We start from the raw sequence: 13,792 nt of genomic DNA, 5'->3' as shown, positions 1-13,792 counted from the left end.
TGGCCCTGTAGACAAGTGGCTTCTCCTTTCTAGACTCTTCTTTCTCCAGTCTGAAATATGAGGCAGTCCTCACCTCTGCTGGTGCCGGAGGATGTAGGAAGTGATGTGCGGGAACTCCCTGGTGCCATGGGCAGCACCCTTATCGGCGTCCCTCCCAGCTGCTTCTGAGGCTTAGTTGCCTTTGCGTCTTGTTTTGCTCCCGTCTTCCCTTCCCCTCAGTCATGTGATACAGGAAGAGAGCGCAAATGATATGGAATGTGAGCAGCTGCCAGCAGAGACGCTGCGACAAGTGACCATTCACCGGGACCCTATATATGGCTTTGGCTTCGTGGCCGGCAGTGAGAGGCCTGTGGTGGTGCGATCTGTGAGGCCAGGTAGGTGTCCCTCAGAGTGTCCCCGTGGCCCTGGCTCCTACCCCCCCAACACCCACACATCGCCCCAAAGAGCAGAGCACCCGAGTATACCGTGTTGCCAAGGAACTCATGAAGAGTGGGTGAAGACTTGCCAACCAGTACCTGTGTGACGGAGCTAGGCTTTTAAGACTTACAGCCTCTAGACAGAGGCTGTAGCTGATGGTTTAGTAGGGTCTGGGTCTTAATAAAACTTCCCTTTGCACAGAACCTTCATAGGAGAGCCATACTGCCTTGGATGAGGAATACTCATCCGATTCAATTCAACAAATATGTATTGATCGCCTACTCTTAAGCCCAGCAAGGTTATAGGGAAATACAAGACAGAGTTCCTGTCCCCAAGAATCTAACCATCAGGCTCTGGAGACTAGTACACGTTCATGAAATAGGTCATCCATTAAAGATTGGAGTCAGGATATAGACCACAGGTGGGAGAGGAGAGTGAAATCTCTGAATGCCACAGTGGCAATACAACACCTACCATTGATGTAGGTACTACTGTGTGCTTTACATCATCTTGTTCAATCCTCACAGCTGCGCCCACAAGGTAAGTAATACCATTCCTATTTTACAAATGAGGAAACTGAGGCATAGAGGAAGGGAAATGACTTGTCCAGGGTCACTCTGCTAGGAAGCAGCAGAGCTAGGATTTGCACTTAAGCCCGTGTGATGCCATGCGGGGGGGAGCAGGGCTTGAATGGGACCATGCGGGGTGGACCAAGCGAGAACCCCACCGGAACTGTAAAGCCTGCTGTCACGAATGAAATGGGAAAGGGCCTGAGCACTGTTTTGTTCTGAATCTTGCTCGGCATTGACAGAAAAGACAGACCGAAAGGAGCTCTATTCCTGACTTGCTGGGCCTGAGGCATTAGATGTTTACAACAGTTTCTCGCTCTGTCAAGAGGAGCAGCCGGAGTACAAACTGGTCTAGCAGAAATTTGATGAATTTTGCAATCCTCCAAGGAAAAGAAAAAGATTTTTGTAAGCTTGCTCTTCAACTAGAGGGCATAAAGTAAAAAAACAATTCAGTACAAGAGTTCATGGCTGACCTAAGGCTCCCGAGTCAGTCATGCAGTTTGGCGAAAGGTTTTTGAGTCTCTGATCAGAAATCAAATCTGTCCTGGGAAAGAGGGACCCAGATAAAACTTAGTAACAGACCACCAGGAGCCCCTGGTTTAACTTCAGAGGAGACAGAATCCATAAGGTTGCTGCAGGTGGTATGAGAATGTAGAAGAAGGGGTTGGAAAAGTGGAGAGAAGGAAAGCCACAGGGGAGACCACAGGAGGCCACGGGGCCGGCAGGCTGATTGCAGAGAACTTGTTTTTGAGAGAGCAAGAAAAGAGAAGATGCATCCTATAGAGGAACAGTTATGGTTGAAGAAGCCAACAAACCATTCCGTGAAAATAGTAGTAAACTGAGCTTACGACTGCATCAGAGACCAAGGCTTGTGATGGAGATTGAGTTCCATGAGGAGCTCCTCCATTAAAAGGAAGGAAGGAAGGAGGGATGGATGGATGGAAGGAAGGAAGGGAGGAAGCAAAGAAGGGAGGGAGGGAATAGGTAGAGTGGCCTCTACCTAAAAGATTGGCAGAATTGGCAGAAGTAGACAAGGCCACTGTGTCACCTGAGGATGTTACGTTTCCATTTCACAGATGAGGAAAGAAAGATTCAGAGAGATTAAATGTCTCGTCCACAACTAGTGAATTGCAGATATGAGGTTAAGAGTCTGGGCCTGGCTGGCTGGCTGCAAAGAGTGGACTCTTCACCACCATGCTCCCCATTTCTGAAGTCACTGTGCTGTCAGGAGACTGGGCCTGCTGGCTGAGCCACACTTAGCTCACAGGCCCCACTCTGCAGAGCCGCTGAGCTGTGCTCAGGTGACACAGTGGCCTTGTTGTTGTTCATGTTTGTGGAATTTGCGCAGCACACTTCTTTGTAGAGAGAGGAATAGTTGGGATCTGGCCCTTTTGAGTGGATCCCAGTAAGCGTCCAGGCTGGTCTGAGAGAGGCATGTCGTTAAACATCCCTTTCAGGTTTGAGTTAAGCTGGGTCCAACTTCTCGTTCTCCCTGAATCTCTAAAAAGCTTTCCTCCAAGAAGGTCTTTGCTAAACACCACGAGCAGCATAGCCCGGGGCACCCCTCAAACCCACCCTTCACCCCAAACAGGAAGGTAAGGCCCTCAGGCAGGTCTGCTTTCTAAACCTTGACAGTAGAGATGGGAAGGAGGGAAAGGAAATTTCCAAGTGCCTGTGATTTAGGGTCTATGCCTTGTTCCCCTCATTTCTTGGAGAGTAGCATGTCTCAGAGGTGAAAGAAAGTAAACCCTTCAGGTCTTTTAGTCCATCCCCTTGTCTCCAGGCAAGTGAGCGCCTACATCCTTCCAGACCAGTGAGTTTGGATATTGTTCAAGTAAGAAGATTCCTCGCCCCCTCCCATCACCTGTAGCCCCTCCAATAGTCTGGAAGCCATTCTCTGTGCCCAAGCAGATCCCTCCTGGTGAAACGGAAGTCTGTGCTCCTCTCTAGACCCAAGCCAGGAAGCACACATGAACCTCGTCTGAGCACCAGGCCTTTGCTACCACACCACTCCCAGCCAAAGGAGGGCCACTCCATTCTCTTTCTCCAGTCCTCTGCCCTCCATCCACAACAGGCAGCAGTGGCCCGGGGCTCAAACAGCGGCCCTGCCACTGGTGCCACGCGGCCCACAGCGTCGCCTGCACCCACGTCAGCTCCCTCAGGCAGTGTCAACTCCCTCCCACCCAGGCCTGCGCTTTCCCAACCCTCACGCCTGTCTCCTCTCCTCTGCAGGAGGCCCCTCTGAGGACAAGCTCCTGGCTGGTGACCAGATTGTGGCTATTAATGAGGAGGACGTGAGCGAAGCCCCCAGGGAGAGGTTCATAGAACTCATCAGGTAATAGGGCCTTGGCAAGAGCTGAGTACGGCCCTCCCCATCCCACCAGTGGCGTAGCCATGGCTGCCACAGCTCTCCCTGGCCCTGAGAGAGGAGCCCTCCCAGGAAGGGCAGCCCGAGCCAGGGTTCCTGGCTACGCAGGACATCCGGGGCCCAAGGGCCCTCACACACTCTGGCTTAGCCTCGTCCAGTGATGTGAGCAGACATCACCGCTCACATCACTGGACAGCCTCCTGCCAGAGCTCACCTCACCTCCCTCCACCCAACTACTCCCCTTACCCATGCCCTTTGGTTTTCGACTTGCTGTGCAGTAAGTGACCAATGAGAACAAGTGAGTGACCAATGAGAACAATGAGTGACCAATGAGACAGACCAAGTGAGCAGTGAGAACCAAACAAGCCATTCAAAGGACATTCTGAGATAAGTACAATGTGACTAAGTCACTGTTTCCCATCCCCCCCCAAAAAAAAAACACAAGAAGAAAATCCAAATCCCTGGCCAGTGGGTTGAAGGAGGGAACCTGCCATTGTGGATTTTGCTCACAGTGTGTGTGACCCCTTAGTGCCCTCCCCATATGGGGGCAGGTGAGAGAGAGAAAGGGGTGTTAGCGGGACCACCACCCTCTGTCCGTGGAGTAATCACATTGACTTTTCCTCTCCTTTACCTCTATACACACCAAGCCACCACATACCACACACACACACACACACACACACACACACACACACACACCCCACATACCACACACACACACACATCATGCACTACAAACATGCCTGCTCTCACACACACACACACCACATACCACACACACACACACACACACCATGCCGCTACATACCTTCCCACACACACCATGCCACCACATACCACATACATACACACCATACATACTACACACCCACCCACATGCACACCATACACACACAAAACGTGGCACCACACACACACACACCCCACATACCACACACACACACATGCACTATAAACATGCCTGCACACACACACACACACACACCCCACATACCACACACACACACATCATGCACTACAAACATGCCTGCACACGCGCGCGCACACACACACACACACACACACACATACCATAGGCACTCCCACATGCCCACCACATGCACACACAGCACCCCCACGCCCCCTTGCATACACGTGTTGATAAGGAATGAGATGGTAGAGACGATGGCTCTAGATTCCACGGGCTGACCTCAGTTTGGAGGACCTGGGCTGTCTCCCCTCAAATGGAACCCTGTGCTCGCCCTCCCGCTCTCCCTCTCTGCCTGCTGTAGTCTGTTCCATCTCGGCGTCCGTCTCCTCAACCCTTCTTGATTTGGAGTGTTTCCATCCCACTTGTCTTTCTTGTTCTCCCAAAGCCCACCTGCCTCCAGACCCCCTCCCTCCCCTTCAAAGGCAGAGGAGCAGTACCCCCTTGCTAGCTCTGGAGGGGTTTGCAATACTCCCTCCTGAAGTCCAGAGCAGGTCTTCCTTTACATGCTCCCCCTCCAGCTTAATATCGTGGAATGTGTCTGGTCCCTGATGACCCTTAGTTTGTCTCTTCTCCAAGTTCAGTTTGTCCATTGCATTCCCCCACTCTCCACCCTTCACCCTTCACACTCCACCACCACACCAATGTGGGGTGAGTTCTTTCAATCCCATCAGGGTATACTGGCGTTCTTTCAGGCTGACCCCTCGGAAGTCTTTGCTTTGCTTCTAGTGGATATCTTTGCACCCCAGAACAAGGTAGCCTGATTTTGTGAGGGAGCCCAGAGCATTTTCTGGGTCAAGACAGAGCTCACTCATTTGATAACCTCAGGGGCTAGCAGATCATTCATTCATTCAGTAAATATTTATTATAATGAGTGTCTACTGTGCATGAGGCATTGTTCTAGGCACTAAATATACAGCAGTGAATAAGCTAGATGAAAATCCTTGCCCATTGGAGTTTACATTCTAGTGGAAGGAGACACACCGTAAGCAATAAACATGATAAATAAGTATTGTACAGTATACTAGAAGTTGCTGAATGTTATTGAACAATAGAAAGGGGATCAGGATAAAGAAGATCAGGAATGCTGGGCACAGGGGTGCAGAGTGCAACTTTAAATAGCACGGCCAGTGTCGGCCTCAATGAGGAGGTGACATTTGAAGAAAGACTTGGAGACTTCCCTGGCGGTCTAGTGGTTAGGACTCCATGCTTCCACTGCACAAGTTTGATCCTAAGATCCTGCATGCCGCGCAGCGTCGCCAAAAAAAAGACTTGAAGAAAATGAGGATGTTAGAGAAGGCAAGAAGAACCCAGCGTAAAGGCCCTAAAGCAGGAGTGTGTCTGGTGTGTTTGGGGAACAGGGGAGAAGCCAGCGTGTGGAGTGGGGTAAAGAAGGGGGAGAGTTGTAGCTACTGCAAGGACTTTGGCTTTGCTCTTCATGACATGGGGAGACGTGGCAGGGGCCGGAGTACAGGAGTCACATAATCCAATTTACACTAGGCACCTGCCCTGGTCAAGAGACAGGATTTTCTATGGTGTTTTCCCTGGAATACAACTCCTTCCTTCCCCTGGGAGCTTCCCAGACCCTGCAGATGATTCATCCCTGGACTCTGCCTCATTGAATATGGGAAATGGTCCAAGTCCTTGAGCAGGGAGCCTTGGCCTTTCTTGAATACCCAGAATCAAGGGCATCTTGACTCTGCTTCCTGAACACCTTTGTTCCCAGAAACATTTGAAAAAGGCCAACAAAGAGAGGGGAAGCTCCTTCAAGGCGAACTCTTTCCATTCCTTCAGTTCTTTTAAAGGATTATGTATTCCTGGAAGAGAATTTTCATACCTCACAGCTTGTTGGATCATTGGCGTAATTCTTGTCTGAAGAGTTTCAAATTCTTCATCCTTTTGAATATTTGCTATCTGGAGAGTCTTGCCTTCCATCTGTTGCTTCCTGGCTCTCATTTTTTTGGTCCTTCAATTAAAACACATCTGCTGAGTATGAGTCATGATGACCAAATGACCTCCTTTGGGTTTTTCCTTTCAGTTTCTCCTCTTGCTTAAATACCAAATTGCCAATAATCATGGTACACATTTCCCAGGACTCTGACTGTGCTCCCTTTGAGTTTCATAATTCAGGTCTTTAGTTTTCCTTGAGAACTTTTTAGCCTATAGATAAAATTGCTCCTAGGGTTTGAGGATTTCTACAGAGAGAATGTGAGAAGGAATATTAAAAAAGACCTGAAAAATGACAACCCCAGAGATAATGGTAATACCGTCTTCAGACGCCTGTGTGAACCTATATGTATGGCGTATGTCAGCCGCCACAAATGATGGCAGGCGAGGCAGCCATGCACATATTTAGATTGCCCTCTGTCCTAATCCATGTACCTGAATGCAGCCCAGGGGAGAATTCTGGTGTTGCTTCTTGTGCTAGATGAGTACCCAGTGCATGATACACTACTCTCCTGTTCCCTCTTCTCTCTGTAGGAACGCTAAGGAATTCATCGTTCTTACAGTTCTGCACACTCATCAGGTGAGTGAGCCTCTTTGCCATCCACCCTTCCTCCTGACTGAGACAAGAGTATCCCCATATCGGAAAGTTATAGCCATGGGAGAAGGGGAGGAGAGAGACGAAGACCAACATTGTTGTGAGCCAGGGATTTAGGAGTGAACTTAGAAGCATACTTTCGGAACATCTTGTCTACACTCACATCCCAGACTTGAGGATTTTGAAGGGCTACACAGTGCTTTGTTCTGTCTTGTGCTCTCTGCTTTGCCCCACTTAAGCTGCCCCACCCCTGCCCCAGTTCCAGACATATTTTCTACCTCCTTTTTGCTGTGCCCCATCAAAATTTCCCTGTCCAGTGTCCGATTCCCTTAATCCTTGCAGATGGTGGATGCTAATCTTATTTACTCATTCACACAGGTGTATACTAAATGGCCTACAATATGTGAGACACAGCACTGTTTTGGGGGATTTACTGTAAAGTTGCTGGGGAGGTACAGTTGGACAAACAGGTTCATCTTTGTCCAGGTTCAGTCACTAACTGGCTATGTGACCCTGCGTGAGTTAGTTCCCTTTTCTGAACCTGTTTCATCATCTGTAAATTGAGGGATTTAGACTAGAACAATGTTCCCTGAACTTGCCTGATCATAATAGTCACCAGGACTGTTTATTAAAAGTGAAAGTCGGGCTTCCCTGGTGGCGCGGTGGTTGAGAGTCCGCCTGCCGATGCAGGGGACACGGGTTCGTGCCCCGGTCCGGGAAGATCCCACGTGCCGCGGAGCGGCTGGGCCTGTGAGCCATGGCCGCTGGGCCTGCGCGTCCGGAGCCTGTGCTCCGCAACGGGAGAGGCCACAACAGTGAGAGGCCCGTGTACCACAAAAAAAAAAAAAAAAAAGTGAAAGTCCCCAGACCCTTCTCAAAAGTTGAAATCAGAAGGCCCAGTGTCCATTGCTAGTCACATCCTTTTAGTCATCTTAACTCAAATTCACAAACCCAGGTGCAAAACTTCTGCATGCAAAACTCAGGGCCCTCCTCCCACCTCCAGCCTAGTTGTCCCTTTCCAGTGTCCCCAACTCTACCCTGCACCCCAGCACTTATGTCCCAACCCCATCGCATAGCCACAGGGGAGGTCACATCTGTTGGGGATGGGAGACATGAAATCAGAGGAGACTTCACAGAGGAGGCTGCACCTGAGCTCTACCTTGAGAGATGGGGCAGGATTTCCCAGGCACAGATGGAGGGAAAGATTACCCAGAGAGAGATGACATTTCTGTGCAAAGCGAGGGGCAGTGCATAGATGCAAGGCATGGGCTCACGAGTCTGGAAGACGGGGTTCAAATCAAACTCTGGCATTTACTGCCTCTCCTCATGGCCCCCAGCCATCTTCTGTGTCAATGTGAACCACACACACAAACATACAGACACGCTTTCTGGTATTTAGGCCTTTCTCAATTCCAATTCTCCTGTCTCAGGGCTTGCAAGCTCTACCCCTCAGTGGGTGTTACCAATAGGCCCCTCCCTCCCCACCTTACTGCACATGATTAGTTGCCTAGTGGGCAGTGGGCAGTCAGCCCTCATTCCCCAATCACCTGCCATGAAAATGGCTACCAGTTCCCCCAAAAAATGATGCTTGTGGCGTGGTTGGAATTTACCTCTCTGATCAGAGACCCATTGTGGGTTACTTTGTTAGTCAGGTCTCCTCAAATGTCACTTCCTTGTACAAACCTTCCTGGACTATCCTTTCTAAGATAGAATCTACCTGCCACTATCTCCTGATACTGCTTAATTTTCCTAGCAGAGCTGAAATATTATATTTTTTTAACTTTTTGTTTTGAAATCATTGTAGAGTCACAGGAGGTTGCAAAGCTAGTACAGTGACATCCTTTACCATGTTTCTTCCAGTGGCTACATGTTACATACCTACAGTACCATATCAGAACTGGGGCACTGATGTCAGTACAATGTGTGCGTAAGTTTCAGTGTCACTCTATCACATGTGTGGCTTCGTGTATCAACACAGTCAAGATACTGGACAGTTCTATCACTGAAAGGATCCCACATGTTGCCCTTTTATGGTGCCCCTACTCACCACCCTCAATCCCTGTCAACCACTAGTCTGTTTTCCATTTCTGTAATTTCATCCTTTCAAGAATATTATATAAATGGAATCATAGAGTATGTAACCTTTGGTGGTTGGCTTTTTTCACTCAGCACAATGCCCTTGAGATTCATCCAAGCCATTGCTTGTATTAATAGTTTGCTCCTTTTTATTGCTGAATAGTATTCCATGGTATGGATGTACCACTGTTTGGTCATCCACCCATTGAAGGACATTGGGGTTGCTTCCAGACTTTGGCTAGCCCAGTTAAAGCTGCTATAAACATTCATGTACAGGTTTTTGTGTGTGTGAGCATTAAGTTTTCATTTCTCTGGGACAAATGCCCAAAAGTGTGATTGTTCAGTCATATATTAAATGTATGTTTAATTTATTAAGAAACTGCCAGGCTACTTTGCAGAGTGGCTGTATCATTTTACATTCCCATGAAACATTATACTTATAGGTGTTTATTGTCTGTCTCCCTCAATAGAATGTCAGCTCCACGAGGGTAGAGGCTGTGGTTCACTGCTGTATCCCCAGCGCCTGGAACAGCAGCTGGCATAGAATAGGCACTCAATAAGTATTTGTTGGAGGAACGAAGGAAATCCAACTTCCAGCCATCACGGCAACCTAAACTAAAACTAAACTAAACTCAAGTGTCCAAACTTAGGTGCAGAATGAAGAGCCTAACATCCCCCTGCATCTCTGTCCCAACTCTCATCCCAGTGCCCCCAACACCCCTTTGTCCCCCAGTTCTTATGCCCCCACTGCCCATCCCATGGCCTCTTTGCCATGGCCAGGCTGCTTTCCTTCTCTCCTTTGTACATTTCTTAGTTCTCACTGCCCTGCAGACTTCTGTCCTTGAGACTCACGTCTTCCAAACACCTTTGCCTGACTAACCTCAATGAGAGTTTCTAGTTCATTCATTTGTTCACCAAACATTTACTGAATGCTTACTATTCTAGGCACTCTTCCAGGCTTGGAATACGACAGTGCACAGGACAGACATGGTTCCTACTCTCAGAGCGCTTACATTCTAGTTCTTGGCCTTGTGCTCTCTAAACCCTAGAAACATTGGAAAGTGGGTGAGCACATATACACAGGAGTGTATATTGTAAAAATAGGAGTGATAGGGAAAACAATTAGCAACCTGTACAGGAGGGGCCTTCCAATCAAAATGTAAGCCAGCCACAGGCACTGGAGCATAGTCTTGCAGGCCGTCTAACTGTGCCAGGTGTTAACCCTTTAGTTGATCTTTTATAAAGAGGTCCCAGGGGAGAGGTCAGGTGGCACCCAGGAAGCTTAGGGCGCTGACTACTTACCAATCAGTGGGAGAGAATCCCTCAATAGTTTACAACACGTATGGCCATACCAGTGCATCCCAACCAAATGTCAGCCTTGCATACACGTACAGTCGATCCTCAGTATTCACAGATTCCGTATTTGCAGATTCGTCCACTGCCTAAAATTTATTTGTGACTCCAAAATCCATACTCACGGCAGTTTCCTGGTCATTTGCTGACATGCACACAGCGTGAAAATTTTGAGTCTCCCAATGCACATTCCCAGCTGAGGTCAAACAAGACGATGCTCTGTCTTCTTGTTTTAGCTGTCCTGCAGAGCCGTCCAGAGGATGGAGATGGTAGGGGGCAGTGCAGTGTAGCGCAGGAAGCTCCAGCTCTGGGGACAGTTGGATGGGGTTTGAATGCCAACTCTGTTAATGGGGCAGCTTCAGGCAAGTCACAACACTTCAGAACCTCATTTTCTCCTGGTGAAATAAAGAAAATCGAATCTACCAGGATGGGTTGTTTTTAGAATTTAAGATTATAATCTATGTGAGATACACACACACACACACACACACTTCCCCCAGGAACAACTGTTCAGTATTCATTAGTTCAGCGCTCACACAACTATGAATAGCAGAAATCAACCGAGAGAATCTTCTCTCACGTTAAAGTGAAAGCTTCTTGAAGACCCCCAGCACATGTTCACTGTTACAGCTCCTACATCACAGAACACGGTAGCACTTGGCATCTCATGGGTGCCTCTTACCAGACTCTCATGTTCAAGCTTGACAGTCTCCAGAAGAAAATCTCCTGATAGGTCCAGGTTGTGGCCCAAGAATCTGTACTTTTGATAAGAGCCACAAGTAATTCTGATGCTCAGTAGAATTTGGGAAACATTGAACCAGACAATCTTTAAGGCCCCTGCCACTCCTACATTCTGTGGCTGATAATGGTCTAATACGGTGGTTCTCTACTGGTTATACATTTGAACCTCCTGAGAAGCTCTTAAACATATTGATCCTTGGGGTCTAGCCTCGGACCAATTGAATGAGAAGCTCTGGGGATGGAGCCCAGGTATTGATCTTTTGAAAACTCTCCCCAAATGATTCTGATATGTAGCCAGGGTACACAGTCTAATGTGTAGTCTCTTTCTGATGGCATTTTCCTTTTAAAGGAGTGACTGTTACCATGACAGATCATTGGGGAGTATCTTGGGCAGTCATAGGGAATCCTTTCCCAGGGACCCTCAAACCATACTGCATAGATAGCCACTTATTAAGTCTATATGTATTTAAGAGTGTTCTTTAATCTTTGAGTGACCAAGTATTCCCCGTGATTGACTGAATATGTATTCATTTTGGTACCCTTAGACCTTGTCACATCGTATGCCCTCAATAAATATTTTAAAATAAAGTACTGGCTTGTGTCCTAGAATAGCCCTGGCAAAGCAAGCAGACAGTCCCTTCAGATGAAACCCTAGTTTTCTGGTTTTGAAAACTTAGCCTGTACCCAAAGAGTCTCAGTCCCCTCTGCTTGGAACCACCTGTCCAGAAAAAAAGCCAAAATAATGGGAACCACCGCAGAATTAGTTTCCACAGAGCTTCTTCAGTATACTGCTTGGCAGAGAGTAGGTACTCAAACCCTATCTGCTGAATTGATGAAGTAATTTGATATTAACCCTAGCAATCAACTACTGCCTTCTATTTGCCTACTCTGCGCTTGGTGCTACGGGAAGACACAGCAATATAAAATGTCATCTCTTCTTTTGCAGCCTGGTTAGGGAGATGAGCAATGATGGTGTGGATTCACGAGGAGTACTACAGGAAACCCAGGGAGGGGAATGACGAGGTTGGGGAAGGGTTCAGGACCAAGGTAGATTTTGAGCTGGGTTTTAGAGGTGGCATTTAGCTGAGCAAAAGGGACGCTGGGGACCCTGAAGGGTGGGGGTGGTGAAGAGATAGCATGAGGTAGACACAGAAGTGGGAAGAAGCCCCATGTGTCCAGGGAGCTGTGGGCAGAACACCCGACTAGGCGATAGATGGGGAGTGAGGGTTATGTGTGGTTTGTGGGGGACCTTGGAAGCCAGAGAGAGGACATGTTCCCCTCTAGGCAGTCCTGAATGCAGGAAGGAAAGACCCCTGGGTCCCTTATCAGTGGGCCCCTGACACCAGGATGGCCCTCCATTGTCTCCGGCTCCCACAGTGGTTGCTATGGGAATTGCTTATAAGTAGGCTCAGGTGTCAAAGAAAATGAGGCAGCAGAAAGGGAAATCAGGAGGCTGTCAAAGCTTCAGGAACCTGAGCTCCGTGTTCTTAAAATCCTTTCACAATTATCAAAGTGCGGCCCTATCATACACTAAAACGTTTGGCCATATACCTGTCTTTGGCCAAGGTGTAAGTGAACACAACCCTGAAATCTGCACTAATAGAGCCACCAAATTAAAAAATGGTCAAAGAATCACCAGCTGCTTAATTCAGTCCTGAGGGAAAAGCAGCCTCTCTCTTCTGTTGCTTATTCCACGGAGCCGCTGGCTTCATATTTACTTCAAGGGGCTTGCAATGGCCCCGGAGGTACTTAGCAATTCTAGTCCCCTGTTTCAGGCCAAAATTCATTTCAGCCAGAAAGGGTGCCCATTGCAAAATGAGACTCGCAGCTGCTTGGAGGAAAAATGGGGTCAGTCAGGAGCTCAGATGTCCCAGCTTTAAGGTACTCAGTCTATGCTTAGTGCGTTAGGACATTTCCAACAATTCCTGGGCACTACCCTCTCAGAGATTCTGACTTTTGAAGTCTGGTGTAGGCCTAGAAATCTGTGTTCTCTAACGAGCATTTCCCAGTGATTCTTATCATCAGGTAAGTTTTAGACATAGTGGGTGAGTGCATGCTAACGAGTTAGTGCAGGACTCTGAATTTCTTCTGTAAAGGGCCATATAGTAAATACTTTAGGCTTTGTAGGCCTAACGGCTGTGTTCCAATAAAGCTTTATTTACTAAAATATGTGGTGGGTAGGAGCTGGCCCACACAGGCCCATAGTCTGCTGGCCCCTGAAGTGGGTTCATTATTCCTTCTAGGTACCACATTTGGATGTTGACCAGGGCCTTCCCAATTCTCAATACTTTAATTCAAATGAGCGACTCTAGTATCAAGAACTTCAGGCCCCATATTTGCACTTTGAAGATGCTTTGGGACAGGGTGACCTTTGAGAGCCCCTCAAGTCACACTGCAAGACAGGTGTCACCTGTGTCGCAGCATAAAGCTAGACATGACTCTGTGACATGTAGCAGAGACCAGCTGGCAACGAGTGAGTCACCATCAGTGATCAAGGCTGAAGACCGAGAATAGGATGGAGTCTTCGAAACCAACAGGACAAGGGTCAATGAGGAATGAGGCACAAACAAGCTGAAAACAGCTGTACAACAGACACTGGAAATGACTGTAACCCTTGAGGATAGCGAGGAGGCTGTCCCCTCTCCATATGTGATACATAAGAGGGTACCAGTTAGGGTTCTTCATTTGTTCAAATCCATTCACTAGGACCAAGGTAGAACCAGACCAGTGAACGAAAGACCAGGAATGGACTTCCAGCT

General features: G+C 48.1%; 1 protein-coding gene across 1 annotated transcript in view; it reads left to right on the top strand.

The window, feature by feature from the left end:
• Positions 1-223: 223 nt before the first annotated feature.
• FRMPD3 (FERM and PDZ domain containing 3) overlaps positions 224-13,792 on the top strand; it is a 64,197-nt gene continuing 50,628 nt past the window's right edge. The window contains exons 1-3 of the mRNA XM_019949402.3: positions 224-374; positions 3,219-3,321; positions 6,803-6,848. Coding sequence (XP_019804961.2) covers positions 251-374; positions 3,219-3,321; positions 6,803-6,848 — 273 coding nt within the window. The 5' untranslated portion in view covers positions 224-250. The remainder of the gene's footprint in view (positions 375-3,218; positions 3,322-6,802; positions 6,849-13,792) is intronic.

Source organism: Tursiops truncatus, chromosome X (assembly GCF_011762595.2).
Source record: "Tursiops truncatus isolate mTurTru1 chromosome X, mTurTru1.mat.Y, whole genome shotgun sequence".
Taxonomy (NCBI): domain Eukaryota; kingdom Metazoa; phylum Chordata; class Mammalia; order Artiodactyla; family Delphinidae; genus Tursiops; species Tursiops truncatus.
This window is presented reverse-complemented; position numbering and strand designations above follow the sequence as displayed.